Source organism: Ornithodoros turicata, chromosome 7, assembly GCF_037126465.1.
Source record: "Ornithodoros turicata isolate Travis chromosome 7, ASM3712646v1, whole genome shotgun sequence".
Taxonomy (NCBI): Eukaryota; Metazoa; Arthropoda; class Arachnida; order Ixodida; family Argasidae; genus Ornithodoros; species Ornithodoros turicata.
The window spans coordinates 30671878-30688653 of NC_088207.1; the positions used below are offsets into that span (position 1 = coordinate 30671878).

The window sequence follows — 16776 nt, forward strand, 5'->3', positions numbered from 1 at the left end:
TCCTGTTAGGGTCTCCAAATGCCCAGGACTTCAACCGAATGTAATTCTGCTATTGGACTTCTTATCGCTGGTATCTGTTCTGTCTGTTTTGGCGCACTATGGCCTTCGGTGCTTATGCGCCATCAAAACTTGAATCATCATCATCATCGTCATCATGATCTGATCTGATCTCTCGAGTTCCCCGACCCACTTATTCTGGTACACTTTCAATACATCATTCCACCACGCAGCAAGGAAATCATGCTGGCCGGAGGTCATTTTCTACAACGGTGTTGCTTGTAAAAAAAATGTGTCAATTGTGTCGTCCTTCGTTCTGTTCCTCTCGCACGCAATATAACGTCAGTTACAACGCAACAGTTCCAAGTTCTCCGGCCACATTTCCTAGTTCTTCTAGTTCTTTTTTTTTTTGTGTGTTTTTTTTTTTTTTTAAATGAAACAAGTCGGTCGCGAGCGGCGAGATATGGATGGCAACCTGGGTTAACCATCGGTCTTCTTTTTCTTGTGTTTCGATAATTCTGCAATAATTACGTCGCTTGTTACTCGGATAACAAATAAAGAAAGGAAAGAGGAACATCCCAATATGAGAAAATGTCATATCACAGTTCGTGAAGCTCAGTATCACACCGGAATATGAGAACTAATTTGTCGGCCTTCCGACTTTGATTACGGGTGGGCCAAGATTGTCTTCGGCAAGAGCGGACCTCTATTCATCTTGAACAGGCTTTCTAGTAGATCCTTCGTTATAGGTATTTGGAACAGTAAAAGAGCGTGTGGACATCGTCCTCCGGAACTTTGAACGTTGCACTGTATGTATCTTCTGCAAGCTTGACCTTGTATCTATACGCCTTTGTGAAAGTGGTCTCGATGCGGAATCTCTGCATACCGGCTGCCTGCTTTCCTTTCCTGACTTTTTGTCTCGTGCATCAGTAGCCGCGTTTCCATGCACACATAGGCCGACCATAGGGTGTTAGTCGACTCCTACTCGTTTGCATGTGGGAGGCTAGGGTGACTGGAAGAATCCCACACGCCAGGCGACTTACGAGCGACTTATCCGATAGAGAAGCGCCCTCTTCAAGCTCGACAAGAAACATTCGACTGTTTGGAGTCAAGCTGTGATGCAACATTCATTTCCAGGATGATACACAGCATGAAATTCGTGCTCTCTCTATTCCAAATGCTCCTCTGCTGATTGCGAGGAGCTCCCGTTTCCGCCATGTTGCTTCTTGCGAGACTGGAAATGACTGGCGTGGAGGAAGTGACGTAGCGAATACGACTTTCAGAGTTCACAGCTGTCGCCTAAACTACCCAACGTTGTCGATTCAGCGGCGTTCATTCGATGGCTTATTTAAGTCGTCTTGCAAACGTTTACATGCACGCCGTATGTCGCCGTCTGTGCTAAGTCGCGTTCTGCAGTCTTCCTGTAAACGCAACTAGTCTCACATCCGCTTTGGTTCGCTATGGTTTCGTCTGCCATGGGCGGCAGAGCACAGCGATGTTCTCATGTCCGAAGCATTGCCGTGCCAGTGTCCGGCTTCATTCCGAGCACATTTGCAGGCACTTTCTACGGTTATCCTTAAGGAGTAACCTTTTTCTGCACATCTGCATAGGCAACTTCGGTTCTCACTGCGACGCTCCTCACTATATCGCCGCCAAATAATGAAAATAATGAGAAAAAAAAAGAGCTGGGGTATCAGTATCGCCCCTCGTGATGAAACACCCCCAATCATCCTCCTCAAAATATACTGTTGTTGTTGCATAGGCGTTGTAGCATCTCGCCTCGCCGCCAGAGCGCAAACTGCCCACCGATTGTGGGAAATGGCCACGCGTTGTTGAAAGAAGACAAAGAAAGTGTCACTGCGTCGTCCTATGAAGAAGAAGAAGAGGAGAAGCAACGTTCCATTTCGGTGTCAGTTAAAATTCGGAGGACTTCGGAGCGCGTAGCTTCTTGAAGGAACATGAAGCGAAGAATAGTGGGTAAGTTATTGGATTCTTGGATCAGTAATATGTATAGGTTTTCCTGCCTACCGAGAGCAGTAATATGTTTGAAACACGTTCAAAAAGTTGTGTGTCATCCTTTTATGAGTGGTGGCACAGTGATGTCGCGTATGAACGTCCCTATTGCTCTTTCAGATGAGGACTCCACGGATTACTCCGATTCAGGTAACTTGGTTACGTATATCTCTGAGCTACAATGGTGCAGTTTGGAGCGGTATAATGCGTGAGAAGGATTATTTACAGTTATAGCATAAATACTGCAGATAGCAGAAATACTTGTGTGTAAGATAAGTGTGATTGACAGGATCACGGCCACACCACTCAGGTGCGGATGGCCCTCACTTTGAAGGGGACCGGGGGCTGTTTCTTTCTCGAAGCACGTAGCAAAGGGAGAAGGGGAACCTAATGATTGGGGGGGGGGGGGCGATCGCCCAAAACCCCACCCCTGGATCCGCAACTGACGCGATATTCGGCAAGAAGACAACCATTCTCAGAGCGCGCGAAGAGGTGTTATTTTTACGTGTTATGCAGCATTTAAAATTTCCACTGCTTTCTCTGCTTTTCTCTTTCGTTCCGGTAGCTCTAGGTTTTCTGGATATTGGAAGAGTTATAGATCTTGTTCTTTCAGACACTATTTCTTCCGCTTCCGCAAGAGGCAGGCCAGTGAAACAGAAGCCTGGTATGTGTTGCTCTAAATGGGACCCATGAAATGGAAATGCGTTAGATGTTCTCCCCCTAGTCTTTGCTTAAATTTTACTCTTGTTAAAGACTTGCTGTCCCATAAAATGAGATGCACAACTGTGACTCATGAATGGTTAGATGTTCTCCCCCTAGTCTTCGCTTAAATTTTACTCTTCTTAAAGACTTGCTGCCCCATAAAATGAGATGCACAACTGTGACTCATGAATGGTTATCGATGATTGCAGGCGTCGCGCCACCACAAAGAACTGGATACCTCGAAACCCTGTAAGTCTTTTTGAGCATAAGACGCGCAACCAAAGTTAGGACAACCAAATAACGAATACACTATTACTACTTAGGAGGAACGCCAACGGATGTAATGCTACAGTGATTCTTGCTGCTCTTTCGTTCGTGTTGCTCACCACTGCCATGGTCATCTTTTTCCTCGGGTCGCCCAGCCAACGTGAGCTTTGCCTTCTACTAGCTCATTTTCACTGCAAGATCATGGCATTATCGAGCATGACGTGTCTTTTAAGGGTGGGGGGAAAAGCTGCTCCATGTAACCTTTCAGGTCCCAGCAAACAGAAGTTGCTCGGTACTAAGCACGTAACTCCGTAACGAAACTCCGGGTACAGAATGGGGGGGGGTGACGATCTGAGCACAGCGCAAAATTACTATCCACCGTGTCCCAAATGCGTAGCAAAGACTTCCAGTTACAAGATTACAAGACCTTTAAGAGAACTGAGATGCCAACCATGAAGTTGGCATTTACCGTAGGCATCAAATTAGATTCAGTATAAGGAACGGTCTAAGAGCTCACATGAGCACACAGTAATACCGAATTTGAGTAGATCGGAAGTTGGCCGTGACAACGATGCCGAAAACGATAACATAATCACCGTATTCATTGGCCAACATTACGTTGCTGGTCTTTGAAGAGCAGGCATGTACCGAACCATCTGCGGGTTGTAATAGGTTGAATGTCACGTTAGTCAAACAATATCGATCAACCCGGTAATGAACGAAGATCTGTGACACTCCGTCTCCGTTGTCTGGTAGCGTGTATAGAGATATGTACCGTGCCAAATGATCACTGGAAACGCGTAACCTTTTCGGTGTGTCGCAGCGCAGAGACGTTATAACCCTATATTTTACGCTGTAGCTGAAGTGCATGAGCACAAGAGGAGACGAATGTCCGGACACCGCCACCAGGACATTAGTTCTGGAGGAGACTCCGGGCGCCTTCCAGTGGGCGAAGAGTACGGCGGCGGCGCCACCACCACCGTTCGACCAGACGAAGAAGTGCTCTACGATCGGACGGAGCCGCGTGGCTGGCGGTTCAGGAAGGTACCAGCCACTACTTTGGTTCCTGAAACGTCGACTGTTGCGAGGCCGACCACATCCACCACACGGACTGTTGAGACAACCACCACCACCACGACGACGACGACGACGAAAACGCCGACGACGTCGACCACTATCCCCACCGCGGCCCGCACTTCGGTTCTTCCAAGTGAGCTCTGTTCGCTGTCACTCGATGAAGTAGCAATCCGGGAAAGAAAAACTTATTTCGGTGTGTATGTGACGACGCGTATGTGAAAAAGGTCCATTCCGTCCATCATTGTTTGGTAATACGCTTCAGTGCATGTACAAGTTGTTACGTAAACAAACCCTTAAACCCTAAAAATCCCATAAACACCATCTTTATTAAGCTATCAAGGCAGAGGTTGGCACCATGGGCTTCGCCAAGGACGTTCTTCGATCTCTCCTTTTCACTGCCACAGGATTACACAATGAGGAACGGCAGAACTGACACGACACAACCGGTCAACCACTCCGTCTTTATATCTTCGCCCGTAGCTCAGCCTTTCTTCATTATGGGGTTCATCTAGCAGCTCGCATGCATCTATGCTATATAATATGTCGAATTACACCTACGGATTAGCCGTACTTCGAGGATGCCGATAAACCAGAGAGGTGTTCCCCTTACAACAATAAAAGTAACTTGTAATTTCAGTGAGATCCATCATTCCGACACCGCTGCTGTGCACTGTTGGTCGGTATGCACGGGCAGACACAAGGTACCCGGAAGACGGCTTGTGCGATTTCCTCTTTTGCCCCGTCGCCCTGCAGGCCAACTTGCAGTTCAGCAGCTTCAGCGATGCTTTCCAGGGCTTTCGCGACCAAGCTGCTGCGGCTGGGAAGACCAAGTACGGGATCGACATTAAAATCAGGTCAGTGTTACCATGTGTTTGTAGCATACTGACTCCAGTTACTTTGTATGAGTGGATTTATTTCGTGAACAGCGACAGCATTCCCACAAAAATAGTTTCCCGCTAAACCCGCGGGAACGAAAATTCGAGGTTTGGGTTCGTAACATGGAGGTTTGAAGTGTCTATCCCATATCTTTTCTGAACTACTTTAATCCACCACCAGCTTGCGCGGTGTTACAATATCACTGAATAATACGAAAACCGATTCGGGATAATGCTCATGAACAACGCGGGGGTATCTTGAAGGTGTTCAGTCGCAGCAGCATCAGGGTTCCGGGTTTTCCTAATTAATGTGTTGGCGTATTCGAAGGATGTTTTTCGGAGATTATTCGTTTCCGAGAATTTCGAGAATATCGAAATTCGAAGAAAAAAAAAAGAAACAACGTCTGTGTAACGGCATACTCGCAAAAATAATGAAAAGACGCCTCTCAAAATCATTTACTGTTACGCGTCAAAGCTAGCAGGCAACGACTACGTGTATCATGATCAGCTGGCGACGTGCACACCTGGTTACCCGGATATTCCTTGACATATATAGTCGTAAGGCAGCTTTCGCTTGCGCCATATCTTGTAGCCTGGTTGCAACAGCTAGCTGTGCTTCCAAGAAGAGAATATGTATACTACCTGTACTCCCTTGTCCACTTCGGGGGGGGGGGGATGATTCACGGAATAAGGAAAACTGTAGGCGCTGGACGTTTCATAAGTGTGTATTGTCATCGAGTTTTTCAAGCAGACCTGGCAAATGGTCGAAATGACCACAAGATGTACAGTCAGTGGTCGGGTACCCGATTCAATGACCCAATGTCGCGATGCCACCAGGCAAGGGGTGAGCTTACCCGCATTGTACAACTGCGCAAGCTGCATTGCTTAGCGAAAGACAGTGCACAATGGATTAGCCTATGAGAGCGAGTGGGGGCTGGTAACCCCAAGTACGAGGCAATCTCGACACAAAAGAAAACTTTCGTCAACCAGACATCAGGGTGCGGCAAACCCTGGAAACGAAAGTAACTGTTGTGAGGCTGTAACACACAAACACAACACAAGCCTCAAGGTGCCTGAGGACATGAATAAGGATTTTTTAAAAATAAATCTGAAATCCCAGAGCCCTAAATATCACCTACTGCGGGGACTGCTATATGGTGGCGGTTCCGAAGGGGTAAGACTGAGCCGTGCATGTGAAGCTAAAGAAACTTTTTATCTGTTTCAGCGAAATGGATACTACCCTTGCACGGCTCCAAACCGAGCAAGGGGTGGCGGCGTTTAAGAAACTTTGGGAAAGTAACATACGACAGCACGGGGTCTTGTACCCCGTTATCTTCGATGGTGTCAACTCCAGTTATGTAGATATGATAATTGGTCTGCTCAACGTGAGTACCCTCTAGCCATTCTGTGCGCCAGATTTTGCGCCAACGCAATTGTTCGGTTCACAGACATTGAGAAGACTTCAAGTAAAATTCAGGACAAACGAAGCAGCCAAACCATCATATATTTTCGTGGGGCTAGGGGTCGTCCTTCGTGGTAAAATGGAGTCCAAGAACATCAAGAACAACTTCACCCGGATAATCAGGCAAGTGCTACGCATTATGCTGCACGGAATGTTCGTGGAAGTCGTTTCTGTGGAAGGCAATGCCGTTATACCAATAGCGCCACCAAGCGACAGGCTTTCGTTCATCGAGTTGTGCCCGGTATGGAACTAGTGCACTCACGCTCCCACTACCGCAACTCTGTGTGTAATGGGGTGTCACTGCTAGATGCCTACCGCCCATTGCGGCATTCATAATCATTGTATACGTGAGAATATCATGGAAGTGATAGAACGTCTTGCAGCAGGAAATTGCATTTAGAGTCGCTCCAAGCCATGCTTCAGTCATCAAGCAACCTATCAGAAGCAACCACATAACGACATCTTATCGCTGCGCACTCACACTCAGACTCACTGAAAAAATAGCAATGCCCGGAGGGGCGAGCCTGCGGTGTGAGGAGATAACAGTAACAATATAATGTAAAAACTGGTGTAAGAGAATAGTATATCTTACACCATGGGCGAGACCATGGAGACGCGGCCATATTTTGATGCCGTGACGTCCGTGGAAGTTTAGCTCCAATTTGCTACAGCTACAGGCGCGGCGCTTACTATATGCTTGCCTGCCGTAGGTTTTCGCGCCGCGAGCCACCTCGTCGGCACTTCCATCGCTTCCCCTTGTCACGAGACGAGTGACGTGAACCTTCCTCATTCTCTTACGGGGTTCGCAGAAGAAAGGATTCTACAGCATTTACAAATATGTGCTCTCTCCCTCCCTCTCTGTCGCTACCACATACGTTACGAGTCTGTCTCTGCGCTGGGGAGAGGGGAGAAATCACGTGTCTATCCACTCACAAGGCAACAACAGGGTATTCGTAGACCGGAATGGGTCCACAGAAGAAACCACGTGCCCCTCTCCTCGAAATCTTGCCCCCTCATTCGAGAGAAGGACCAATAAGGTCGCTCCACGGGCAATAGAGATAGGGAAACTGGGGAGCTGCCATACAGGTGATATACTCAGGGCTCGAAACCGTTATTTTTTCTGGTTCGGTTCAAGTTCCGGTTCAAGGTTATCGGTTCGGTTCGGGTTCAACGCAACCAAAATAACGGATTAAACCGATATTGATCGGTTCGAACCGGTTTACGTGTGCTGTGCTAATCAGTGTACCACATGTGAGAATTAATATCAGGTTCCGGCGATGGCTTACTCTTACTCCATCGCCTCTACACTTCATAGATACAGCGTACAGCTAGCATACCATTGAACTCCATTGCAAAAGGCTATCGACGATTTCTAAAGAAAAAAAAAAGTACGTTTCCACGTGGTAGATAGGCCTATCCCAGAGTCCCACGCGCAGGCTGACACGTTGCTCCTTGTTGAAATGAGGGCGCCGCTCCTGTGTTTCCTTCCTGGACCACACGGACCACACGCCAATCTCTTTCCCGTAGTCGCTGGAGGTCTGCGTTGCTTGCAGATGTCACTCTGTGAACTATTAAACTTTACGTTTCTTTCATACTGCGACGCTGAATGAATGCAGGCTGCCGAGGCAACAATGGAAAGTCACAGAAATGTAGAGGGATGTCGTGAACCTTCTGGAGGTGTGGCTGTAGGAGGTGCTTGGACTCACCATTTCTTGGTTTATCAATTTGTCCGCACTATGAATTCGGCAAGATTCATAGCGGTGCAGGGAGCTGGTGCGCGGCAGTCGGGTGGGAAGCTATAGGCGTTTCACCGCCTGGCGAACCGGTTACCGCATCATGTCTTTAGGTTCAGTGCCCGTTCGTTCAAGGGGAGAGAACGGTTCGGTTCGGCAAAAAATAACTTCGGTTACGGTTCAGTTCCGGTTTCAACCCCTGGACTTGTATAGCGTATTGATATCGTGGAAGAACTCTGTAGTACAACTCGTCACGGCTGCACAAAAAACAATCTTGGTCAGCATTTGTGTGCCTTATATTGCAGGGAAGTAAAACCGAATGCAATTCTTATGCGAACTCACTACGTGCGCAAGGATGACGGCGATCATAACTGCAGAATCACGGGTCCTGCCGTATGGCAAGGGAATTTTTCTGCTAGGCAGCCTACATTCGTAAGTGACTCTTTTCTGCAGGAACTAGACGTACCAGGACGTAGACGAGAGAAAACGATATGTCTTTCTTTGTTTTCAGTTGGACGCCTTAAGGTTCCTGCAACGGGTGACTATTCCGGAGAACACAGCCGTGATTCTCTCGTTCACAGAGGCCGTCCGATGGTACAGGTGGGACTCTGCGAATGAAAGCAACTTCAGACTGGGCGAGCGGTGCGTCATGGACTTTCACACCGATCTGGTGTCTAAGGGTGCGGTAAGTGGCATCGTTCACTACTATAGTTTCCGCTGGAACCTTCTGTATTCCTGATGACTTGAACATCTCTGACACAAGTGCGTTTGGTTAACACAGTTGTCTCGCGGCGTAAAGCCCGGAATTATTATTATTATTACTGGTTAAGTCAAAATTAAGTGGTAATAACACACAACGCCGATAGGGTGTCCTGATGGTGTATGGTCTGCCTTGTTCCCAGCGTGCAGTCGGCGTGATATGGAACGCAATCATAGTAAAGAACACCAGCATAGAAACGCCGAAATTGCAGAGGCTGGATGAACAGTTACAACGAACACAAAATTTAAGCCTCACAAACGCCCAAGCAGTGATATCAACGGGAGGCGACGAAAAGACAGCGAGTGCCGTCGTAGTAGCACACCAGATCCCCAATACCCCCCAATACCGGCACTCGGTGACTTTTCGTCAACTGCGGGATCGTGGTGAAATTCCTCACGTCACTCGTGCAGATGTGCAGCGACATATCAGACAAAGGCCTTGCTGGTGCCAAGAAGCACAGAACAACCCAGCAGGTTTCACTTGTTCATAGCCACAACTCGTATGGGCTAGTCTTCGACACCAAGGACACTATGCGGACAAAGGTGAGAAACATTGTGGCCGATCGTCGCTGTTCGCTGACGGCATTGTAATTGCTCCAATTAGATGTGCTGGACCATCACAACATTCGGCAGTAACCTGGGTTGGGCTATGTTTGATCTGGAGTTCGCCGACACGGAAAACATCTGCAACGACCCAGCTTTCACCAAAGGTTTTGCCCTTCTACGGTGGATGAGACATTACATCGGGACGGGATTCCACGAGCCGAGTGAATGCGAGCCCTCATGAGCTCACATCACGCATTTCTTGGTTGTTTATTTTGTCCAATCAAATAAAAAAAAACGGCACCAGCGTTGCAGAGGTGGACAGATGCATCATGTAATTCATTTGTCAAACCGGATCAACGTCGAGACAACACACGAAGAAAAAAACTCTTAATTTGACTCGTAACTCTTAACTTGACTCGTAATGTAACTTGAACTTGACTTGTAACTTGAGCGGTGTCGAACAAATCCTGTGGGAACTGAATGCATTTCGTGAGGTACTAGCACGTAGTGCGTGGGATTGTGGCCAGAGTATGCAATAGATTATTTCAGAAATTGCATGGATGGCCCACCAGAGAGCGCCGTGTTGCGAAAGCCCCGCTGGACCTTGGGATTTAGTGTTCATGAGTCTGAGAAGAAGAGCGCAAACGGTTTCGGTTTTCTTTCTCCTTCACCTCCCGCACCTTCAAGCAACAGGCAGACGAGCACGAATGCAAACCATTTCCCACAACGCATGCTCGATGCGCGTGACTTGCGCGACGGAGGGCCCCCATGCGGAGGACAATGGCAATATCTGAAATCGCCTATTCGGCTTTCAGGAAAGGATCTTGTACGTGGAGCCCTGCAGTGCCAGGTGGCTCCATGGATGAGGTCACCAGGAACTGGTACGACGATATTGGGTATAAATGGAAGTCACGGCGGAAAGGTGTGTTCCGGTGTTCCGTCAGACATGATTTTTGCGGGGGCATCTCGTTCCATGCTACTGCACACAAAACTGTGCATATAGTCACTGATCTCCAAACTAATCCCAACCGTGATCATCCCCATCGCGGTGAGTGGTTTTATCACAAGCACAAGAAAACGTTCCTTTCGGCAGAACATGAACATCACAGCAGTATCCACCAAACAGCTATTTATTTCAATATTTCTCCGTTGGTTTATGTGCCCAGGTTCAGCTTCAATATTAGTGTATCAACACTCAATCGTTAACAAGTGAGTAAGTCTTCAGTTGCTATCTTCGAGCGCATTTAACTAATCAAAACGTATAATAAGCGGAAGCGGGCTTTCGGTCATTTCATTAAGTCCTCTTCCTCTGTCGTGCTCCTCTTCCAAACCTCCAGGATTTCTGTGGATATTCGGCGGTTCGTCAGGATAATTGTAGTTATAGTTCATGAAATCCTGCGTCATCTCCTGCGTCTTAGCTGTAGGGCTGCTTACTGGCTTTGTACTTGCCGCAGTGTTCTTCGTCGAAGCCGGACGCGTGGTCTGTGTCCAAGTTTTGCCAGAGGAATGTGATGTCTCTGAGCTTGCAGAAACTAATGTCTGGTGAAGCTTATTCTTATTCGATGGTTGTAGCGTTATGGACTTCCTTGACGAGGACATCAGAGTTTTCGAAACTGTAACAGGTACTGTAACGAGGGACGTTTCGGTCAGGTGAATGATGTCGCTAGAATCATCCGCGTCATAGTCTGGACTATCTTCATCGTGGACAGGGATGACTTCGAAAGGGTCGGCAGTCTTTCCATCTTTGGAGCCCGTGCTGCCAATGTCATCGAAGAGAAAATAATTCGAACCGTGGTAAATATTGTCCAACGGTTCAGTTGGTTGCGGTTCGTTGTATCGAAGGTGATGATGTAACTTCGTCGAAAATCGATGGCCGATTCGTTTGAATTTTGTACGTCTTCTAGGTCTCTTCTGGAGTGGAGTATCTCCATTCACACCTTGTGTTCGTGGATTCGCGTTTTCGGTAGCGGTACTAACGGAATCTGCAGTTAGTCCCTTCGTTATCTTAGCCGTTTCGCTGTGTTTTATAGTCGTGGGAGTTATCACTGGGAAAAGCTCAAATTTCCTAGGCCTCCTGTACTCTATATTTATAGCGAATGTTTCGTCACTTGCTAATGCGTCAGAAGTCTCCAGAGTATCCTGGAAGTTCCAGAGTGTCGTCCACGTGCGAGGAAGTAGCCCATATGTATCGGCATGACTTGCATGACTTGTAGATTCGTCAGACTGCGGAAACGTCGCGTTTGTACTACTCCCCTCGCTTGTGCCTTTCGCTATATCAGGTGCCGTCATGGTATGGGAACTGCGGTTCCCTGACTCACCGCCGCCATCACGGGTCGCAGATGAATCACTCGTCGAATATGTGGTGCTACGACGTTTGTGACGTTTATCTTGTCTCACGTTAATTCCGACGTCAATGAACAAGTTGGTAAACAAGCTGTAACGCGTACGATCGCTGCGCGCAGAAGACACAGTCAGGTCAGCTAGTGCTGTAGCTTGGTCAGACGGGCTCTTTCTCATATCGCTCACTGGAGTACTGGATTTCTCCTCGTGTCTCGTCGTGGTATAACCGACAGTGGCAGAATAGGCGTCAGATGTAGCTGTGCCACGAAGGGTGGATGCGTGTGCCGATATTTCCGCTGTTGGGTGACCAGGAGGTGTTCTGCTAGTTGTCACGGCCGTACTGCTGGAGGTGCTAAGCGGGACTGGCTTAGTCTTACGAACGACAACTATTTTGTATCTTGCACGTGGATACCGCTTCGCCGTTCTTGCCGTCGCAGGATTGGTATGCACAGTTTTCTTCACTGTAGCTAGTGCACGGCCTGTCACCTGGGTTGTTGTTCCCCGTCTGGGCTTCGAAATGTGGATCGTCTTGTACCTCCCTAGAGGATATCGCCTCGCAGTGTCCGCATTGATGGCTTCGGATGCAATCGTTGGTGTAGTTGTCTGAAAATGAGTTGCAGTGGCGTTGTGCGCCTTGGAAGCACGCAACGTAGGTCCTTTGTGTAATCCCGTTGCTGTTTGAGTAATGTGTTGTGAGACAACCTGCGATTGAGGACCCGTAGCCGCCTCCCCAGTATGAAGGGATACGCCTTGATTTCTGTTTGTACTGCTACGCCTTCCAGTAAAATTCGACACATGAGCTTTGTCAGCCAACTTTGTGTGCCCTGATGAAGAATGCTGCGTTGTCCTACTGTAACGGCTGGAGGGTTTCTTGCTTGAGACTACGGAGCCGCCTCCTATCCATGGATGTGACTGTCGCACTGTAGATGCGGTTGAGCTTCTATTGTACCTCAACGTACGTTCTCTACCTTTCGCCGTATGAGCTTTTGTTTCGGGGCTTGTCATAGCCGGTGACATCCGGAAGCGACTATTACCAGAAGATGAATAGCGCATCGTAGTACTGGCTGTTCTTGGTATTCTCTTCGTTCCAAGGCGCCATCTTCGAGTAGGAGTCACGCGACGCCTTGCAGCACTCTGTCTTGTGGTCGTGCAGCGTGTCCGAGGTATTCGCATCGTTACAACGCGCCATCTTCGAGTAGGACTCACGCGACGCATTGCAGTAGTCTGTCTTGTGGACGTGGAGCGTGTCCGAGGTATTCGCATCGTTACAACGCGCCACTTCCTTGCGCGTTTTGTGGGAAGAGTCTCGATATGGCTCGTGGTTTTGGTGGCAAGTATTCTGGGTATTTCCCCTGTTACGAGGTTCCACTTACGGGTCCGTCTTGTGCGAAAGAATGGTTGATGCATCGCTACCCTCAGATGGAAGGCAGCGGTGGTTTTGGGTACCGTACTTGTGAGAAATCGCCACTTCTGTGTGGGGTTGCCTTTCAACAGAGGCATAAGACCAGGACGGAGCGTCCGCTTTTTGCTTCCTACGTCGAGACCTCTTGCGATATTAGTAGCATGAGTGGCCTTTCTCATATAGAATTGGTGTTTGAAGCGCTCTGGCTTTTTAGACTGGTTCATGTGGCTATTATTGAGCTTAGGAAGTGGCTTGTGTATCGGAGGCAGCTCTAAGTCTTCCGCAGCGTAGTGCTTGAGGGCTTGCTTGCCTGCTGAGTTTGCCGGCGATGAAATAGTGTGCTTTCCATTCGCTGTTGCAAATGTATTTGGTTTAGTTCCACTCTCCACGATGGTACTTTTGCTCGTTTGGTGAGAAGGCATGACCGACGATTCTGGAATTGCGAAGAGTAAGGTGTACAAAGCAGTGGACAACAAGACGTCGTCCGCAGGGCAGAGAGCGAACGAAAGGCTATTGCTGAGAAATCTCGGATGTGCGAGCGGTGTCGATGTATCCCGAGAGCACGTAAGCTCCTGAACATGTCACCGCCAGCTTCAGGGGGTGGTACCGTGGAGAATGAACAGCAAGCAGTTGTTACAAGGACTAGTTCCAGTCCTTGTAAGAACCGTGAGGTCGGGAATTGCGGCAGAATACCAATTAATCTATCTCAATCAATACCGCTGGGGTTCGAAAGGCATGCTTTACTTTGATGGCGATGATATCTGGGAGATTAGGGCAGTTTTCTTTCGGTGCACGATACCGGTGTTACGAATTTCTACTAGTCAGACGTCTAAAAAATGGTGTAATGTGTTTGTTGAGTCAACAATAATAAAAATTGCAAAATATCCGTAGACTTTATAATCTCTTCCAGTTTCCGCTTGCTGAGCCTGTCACTTTTTTCGTCCCTCCCCCAGGAAAATCGCGCATGAACTGTCGCTATCCTCGAAGCGAGGTTTACGTAATTAAATTTTTGCACAGGCAAGCGTGACAAACCAGCTGCAGGAAGGGTAAGGAGTAGCAAGCATCCATCGTCGTGACGGTTCGTTAATGTCGGGATTTCTTTTCTTTTATTTTTTTTTGCTCCGGCGGACACTGTGTTCCGTTGGTTGACGCGGAGCGGATCCACGTGTTTCGCTGGTCGTTTCACATCAACTCACTCCACCGCAGAGCGCTCTTTCTTGCTCGACCGAGACACCTAGGAGTCTACCGGAAGTACAAGTCAGTACTGTCGTCACTTTCGCATCTCGCAAGGCCGAGAAACAGCGAACGTTGGGACGATTCGCTGAGTCTGCCGGATGCGCGCAACGATTTTCGCCAAGCTCTTGGCTCCAGAAAAGCTGCTTTTCGCTGGTGCATGTGGATTCGCTCCTTCCGTCCCGAATGTTGTTGCTCGGTAACTGACTCTGGTGCTCGCTCCGGATTGACCAAACGAATTCGCCATTACACGCGTTGCGGTTGTTTCGAAAATTATTTGCTCAGCACAGCATGAAGTCAACATGATTATGTGCGAGAATCATTTCTTTGTGTGTTACTTTTTCTGGGACTACGTAAGACAGGGTTATTCCTCGCGAGAAACATGAACACCGGGAAATTGCAACTATTCCACTTAGCTGCGTATCTGGGATACCCTTTCTGGGGGCGCAGGGAAGCCTTGGCAAGCCCTTCTGAGCACGATATATACAGTTGACTAAGCGTATCGTACCTGTCCCGTGACCGGTCAGCTGAGGCTCCTTAAGCTGCCGCCTGGATTGCACTCGGTTTACGTCTCTGAAAATGGCCAAAAGCACCAAGACCGCTGCGACGCATATCCCTATGGCCAGTGTGGCACTGATGCCCAACAGGAGAAGGTGGGTGCGATTACTGCTGTGACCACCATCACTGAATATAGTTGCGTCGCCAGCGCTTGACATGGTTCGCCGTTCCTATGAATGCTGTTCAAAAGTAGAATCACCGATGCAAACTACGCACGAGACTGTCGATCATCTTTTTTCTTCTTCCTTCAGGTACTGGCCGGCGTTCACGAGGTGCCTACAACAATTACGGATTTTCCAGCTCGCCTGGCACAGTGGTTAGCGTGCTGGCCGCGCCGCTAGCGTGCGCCGAGACTGGGAGGTACCCGGGTTCAAATGCCGGTGTCGGCTGAGTTGTCTGGGGTTTTTCCTGGGTTTTCCTCAGACGCTTTCAGACATATATGTCAGCACAGTTTCCATAGAAGTTGGCCCAGGACGCACATTCCCCCATGGCGCAGTCGTGACGTTGCCAAATGAGCCCGACGACAGCGAGCACTTTCACCACCACGGTTCTTCCTGGGTTTTCCTCAGACGCTTTCAGACATATGGCGGCACAGCTCCCTTTAAAATCGGCCCAGGACGCACATTCCCCCAGGGCGTTAATCGTGACGTTGCCCACCTCTGTGAGGCCGACAACGGCGAGCCCTTTTACCGTCACCACCACGGTCACACTACGACTCATCGCGAGATATGTGACCGACAGCGCATAATGAAGTCGCTTCGTAGGGATGCCACTATAACGTTGAGGATGCATAGTGTACTGAGAAAGGACTGACGAAAATCGTAAGTAAATTGAATGGCATTCCGAATGTTATTCGTTTGTATTGCGTCGAGCTACACGAAGAAAAAGAATGCCATTTGCAAATGATGTCAATGTCGACGAACCAGGGCCGAACTAGAGTCACTAAATAAGCTCCTAGCGTAGCTTATTTAGTGACTCTAGGCCGAAGAAATGAAGTTATATACAGACACATTTGTTATATTTGCATTTCTTTTTGTATTACTTAGATTATTTGAACATTAGATTTTTCCAAGATCTTTGCGTTTTGGGCGACGCTCAGTTTCGAAAGTATCACACGCCAAGACGGGCATACGATGTGTCAATCGCACGCATGTGTCGATAAGCAGGGATTCGGTAAATTAGGGAACGCACGACGCGTGAAAAAAAAAATCTACAAAAACATGATTGCAAAGCGAACTATATTTTTAAACCACTGGAGCTGATTAGAACAACGTCAACCACATTCATCTAAACATGTTCAGTCATTAGTGTCTTGTCACAGAATCACAACTTGCTCTTAGCAGTGGTAATACTTTTGGAACTGTTTTCCGAAGAGCTCTCCATATGCAGTTCCCTACATAAAACCCCTAAAACGAAATTCGAAATACCCTCGGAGCAAGTCGGTCTCGCGAAAATTCATACGTTGACAGCAGCAATGTTCTCTGGCAAAGACACCAAACATCGACATCACATTTTGGAGAGTGCCGAGATGACGCAGAAACAGTCGCACATGAATAGCGCCCACAACGCACACCAGATGCCCCTTGCTCAGAATTCAGCCAGAAGTGGTACGGAAATCTACTCATTACGGCGAGAAAACGTGCTATCATTTATATCGCCGGCTTCTTGATATTATCGCCGTTGTCTGTGACACAGCTTTAGGCGTCTCTTCTGCCTATGAATTCAGGATCTGCCACAGGCACTTGGCCCTCCTGAACACGTTCTTATAATGAAGTTCAGTACTTACCAATTTCCACCCCTGCATAGACTTTG

At 48.2% G+C, this 16776-nt stretch overlaps 2 protein-coding genes across 2 annotated transcripts; one reads left to right on the forward strand and one right to left on the reverse strand.

Annotated features, from left to right (window-relative positions):
• Positions 1-1869: 1869 nt before the first annotated feature.
• LOC135399787 (uncharacterized) lies at positions 1870-9750 on the forward strand. The gene is made up of 13 exons (XM_064631519.1): positions 1870-1974; positions 2131-2160; positions 2624-2674; positions 2922-2961; positions 3036-3139; positions 3839-4189; positions 4694-4910; positions 6157-6316; positions 6380-6516; positions 8432-8558; positions 8638-8811; positions 9297-9428; positions 9490-9750. The coding sequence occupies exons 1-13, from the start codon at positions 1956-1958 to the stop codon at positions 9670-9672; spliced, it is 1725 nt and encodes a 574-aa protein (XP_064487589.1). The 5' UTR covers positions 1870-1955; the 3' UTR covers positions 9673-9750.
• Positions 9751-10570: 820 nt separating this feature from the next.
• On the reverse strand, positions 10571-15177 carry LOC135399788 (mucin-12-like). Its single transcript, XM_064631520.1, has 2 exons — positions 14915-15177; positions 10571-13606 (listed from the first exon to the last, which is right to left on the reverse strand). Exons 1-2 carry the CDS (start codon positions 15120-15122, stop codon positions 10680-10682), a joined length of 3135 nt encoding a protein of 1044 aa, XP_064487590.1. The 5' UTR covers positions 15123-15177; the 3' UTR covers positions 10571-10679.
• Positions 15178-16776: the final 1599 nt, after the last annotated feature.

Excerpts from the sequence above, each read along its gene's own strand:
- LOC135399787 (XM_064631519.1), top strand. Across the intron at positions 4,911-6,156 it reads GGGATCGACATTAAAATCAG|CGAAATGGATACTACCCTTG; the intron begins GTCAGTGTTACC and ends TATCTGTTTCAG. Across the intron at positions 6,517-8,431 it reads AACTTCACCCGGATAATCAG|GGAAGTAAAACCGAATGCAA; the intron begins GCAAGTGCTACG and ends CTTATATTGCAG.
- LOC135399788 (XM_064631520.1), bottom strand. The coding sequence starts at position 15,122 with ATGTCAAGCGCTGGCGACGCAACTATATTCAGTGATGGTGGTCACAGC. Across the intron at positions 13,607-14,914 it reads GCTGACCGGTCACGGGACAG|AATCGTCGGTCATGCCTTCT; the intron begins GTACGATACGCT and ends TCGCAATTCCAG.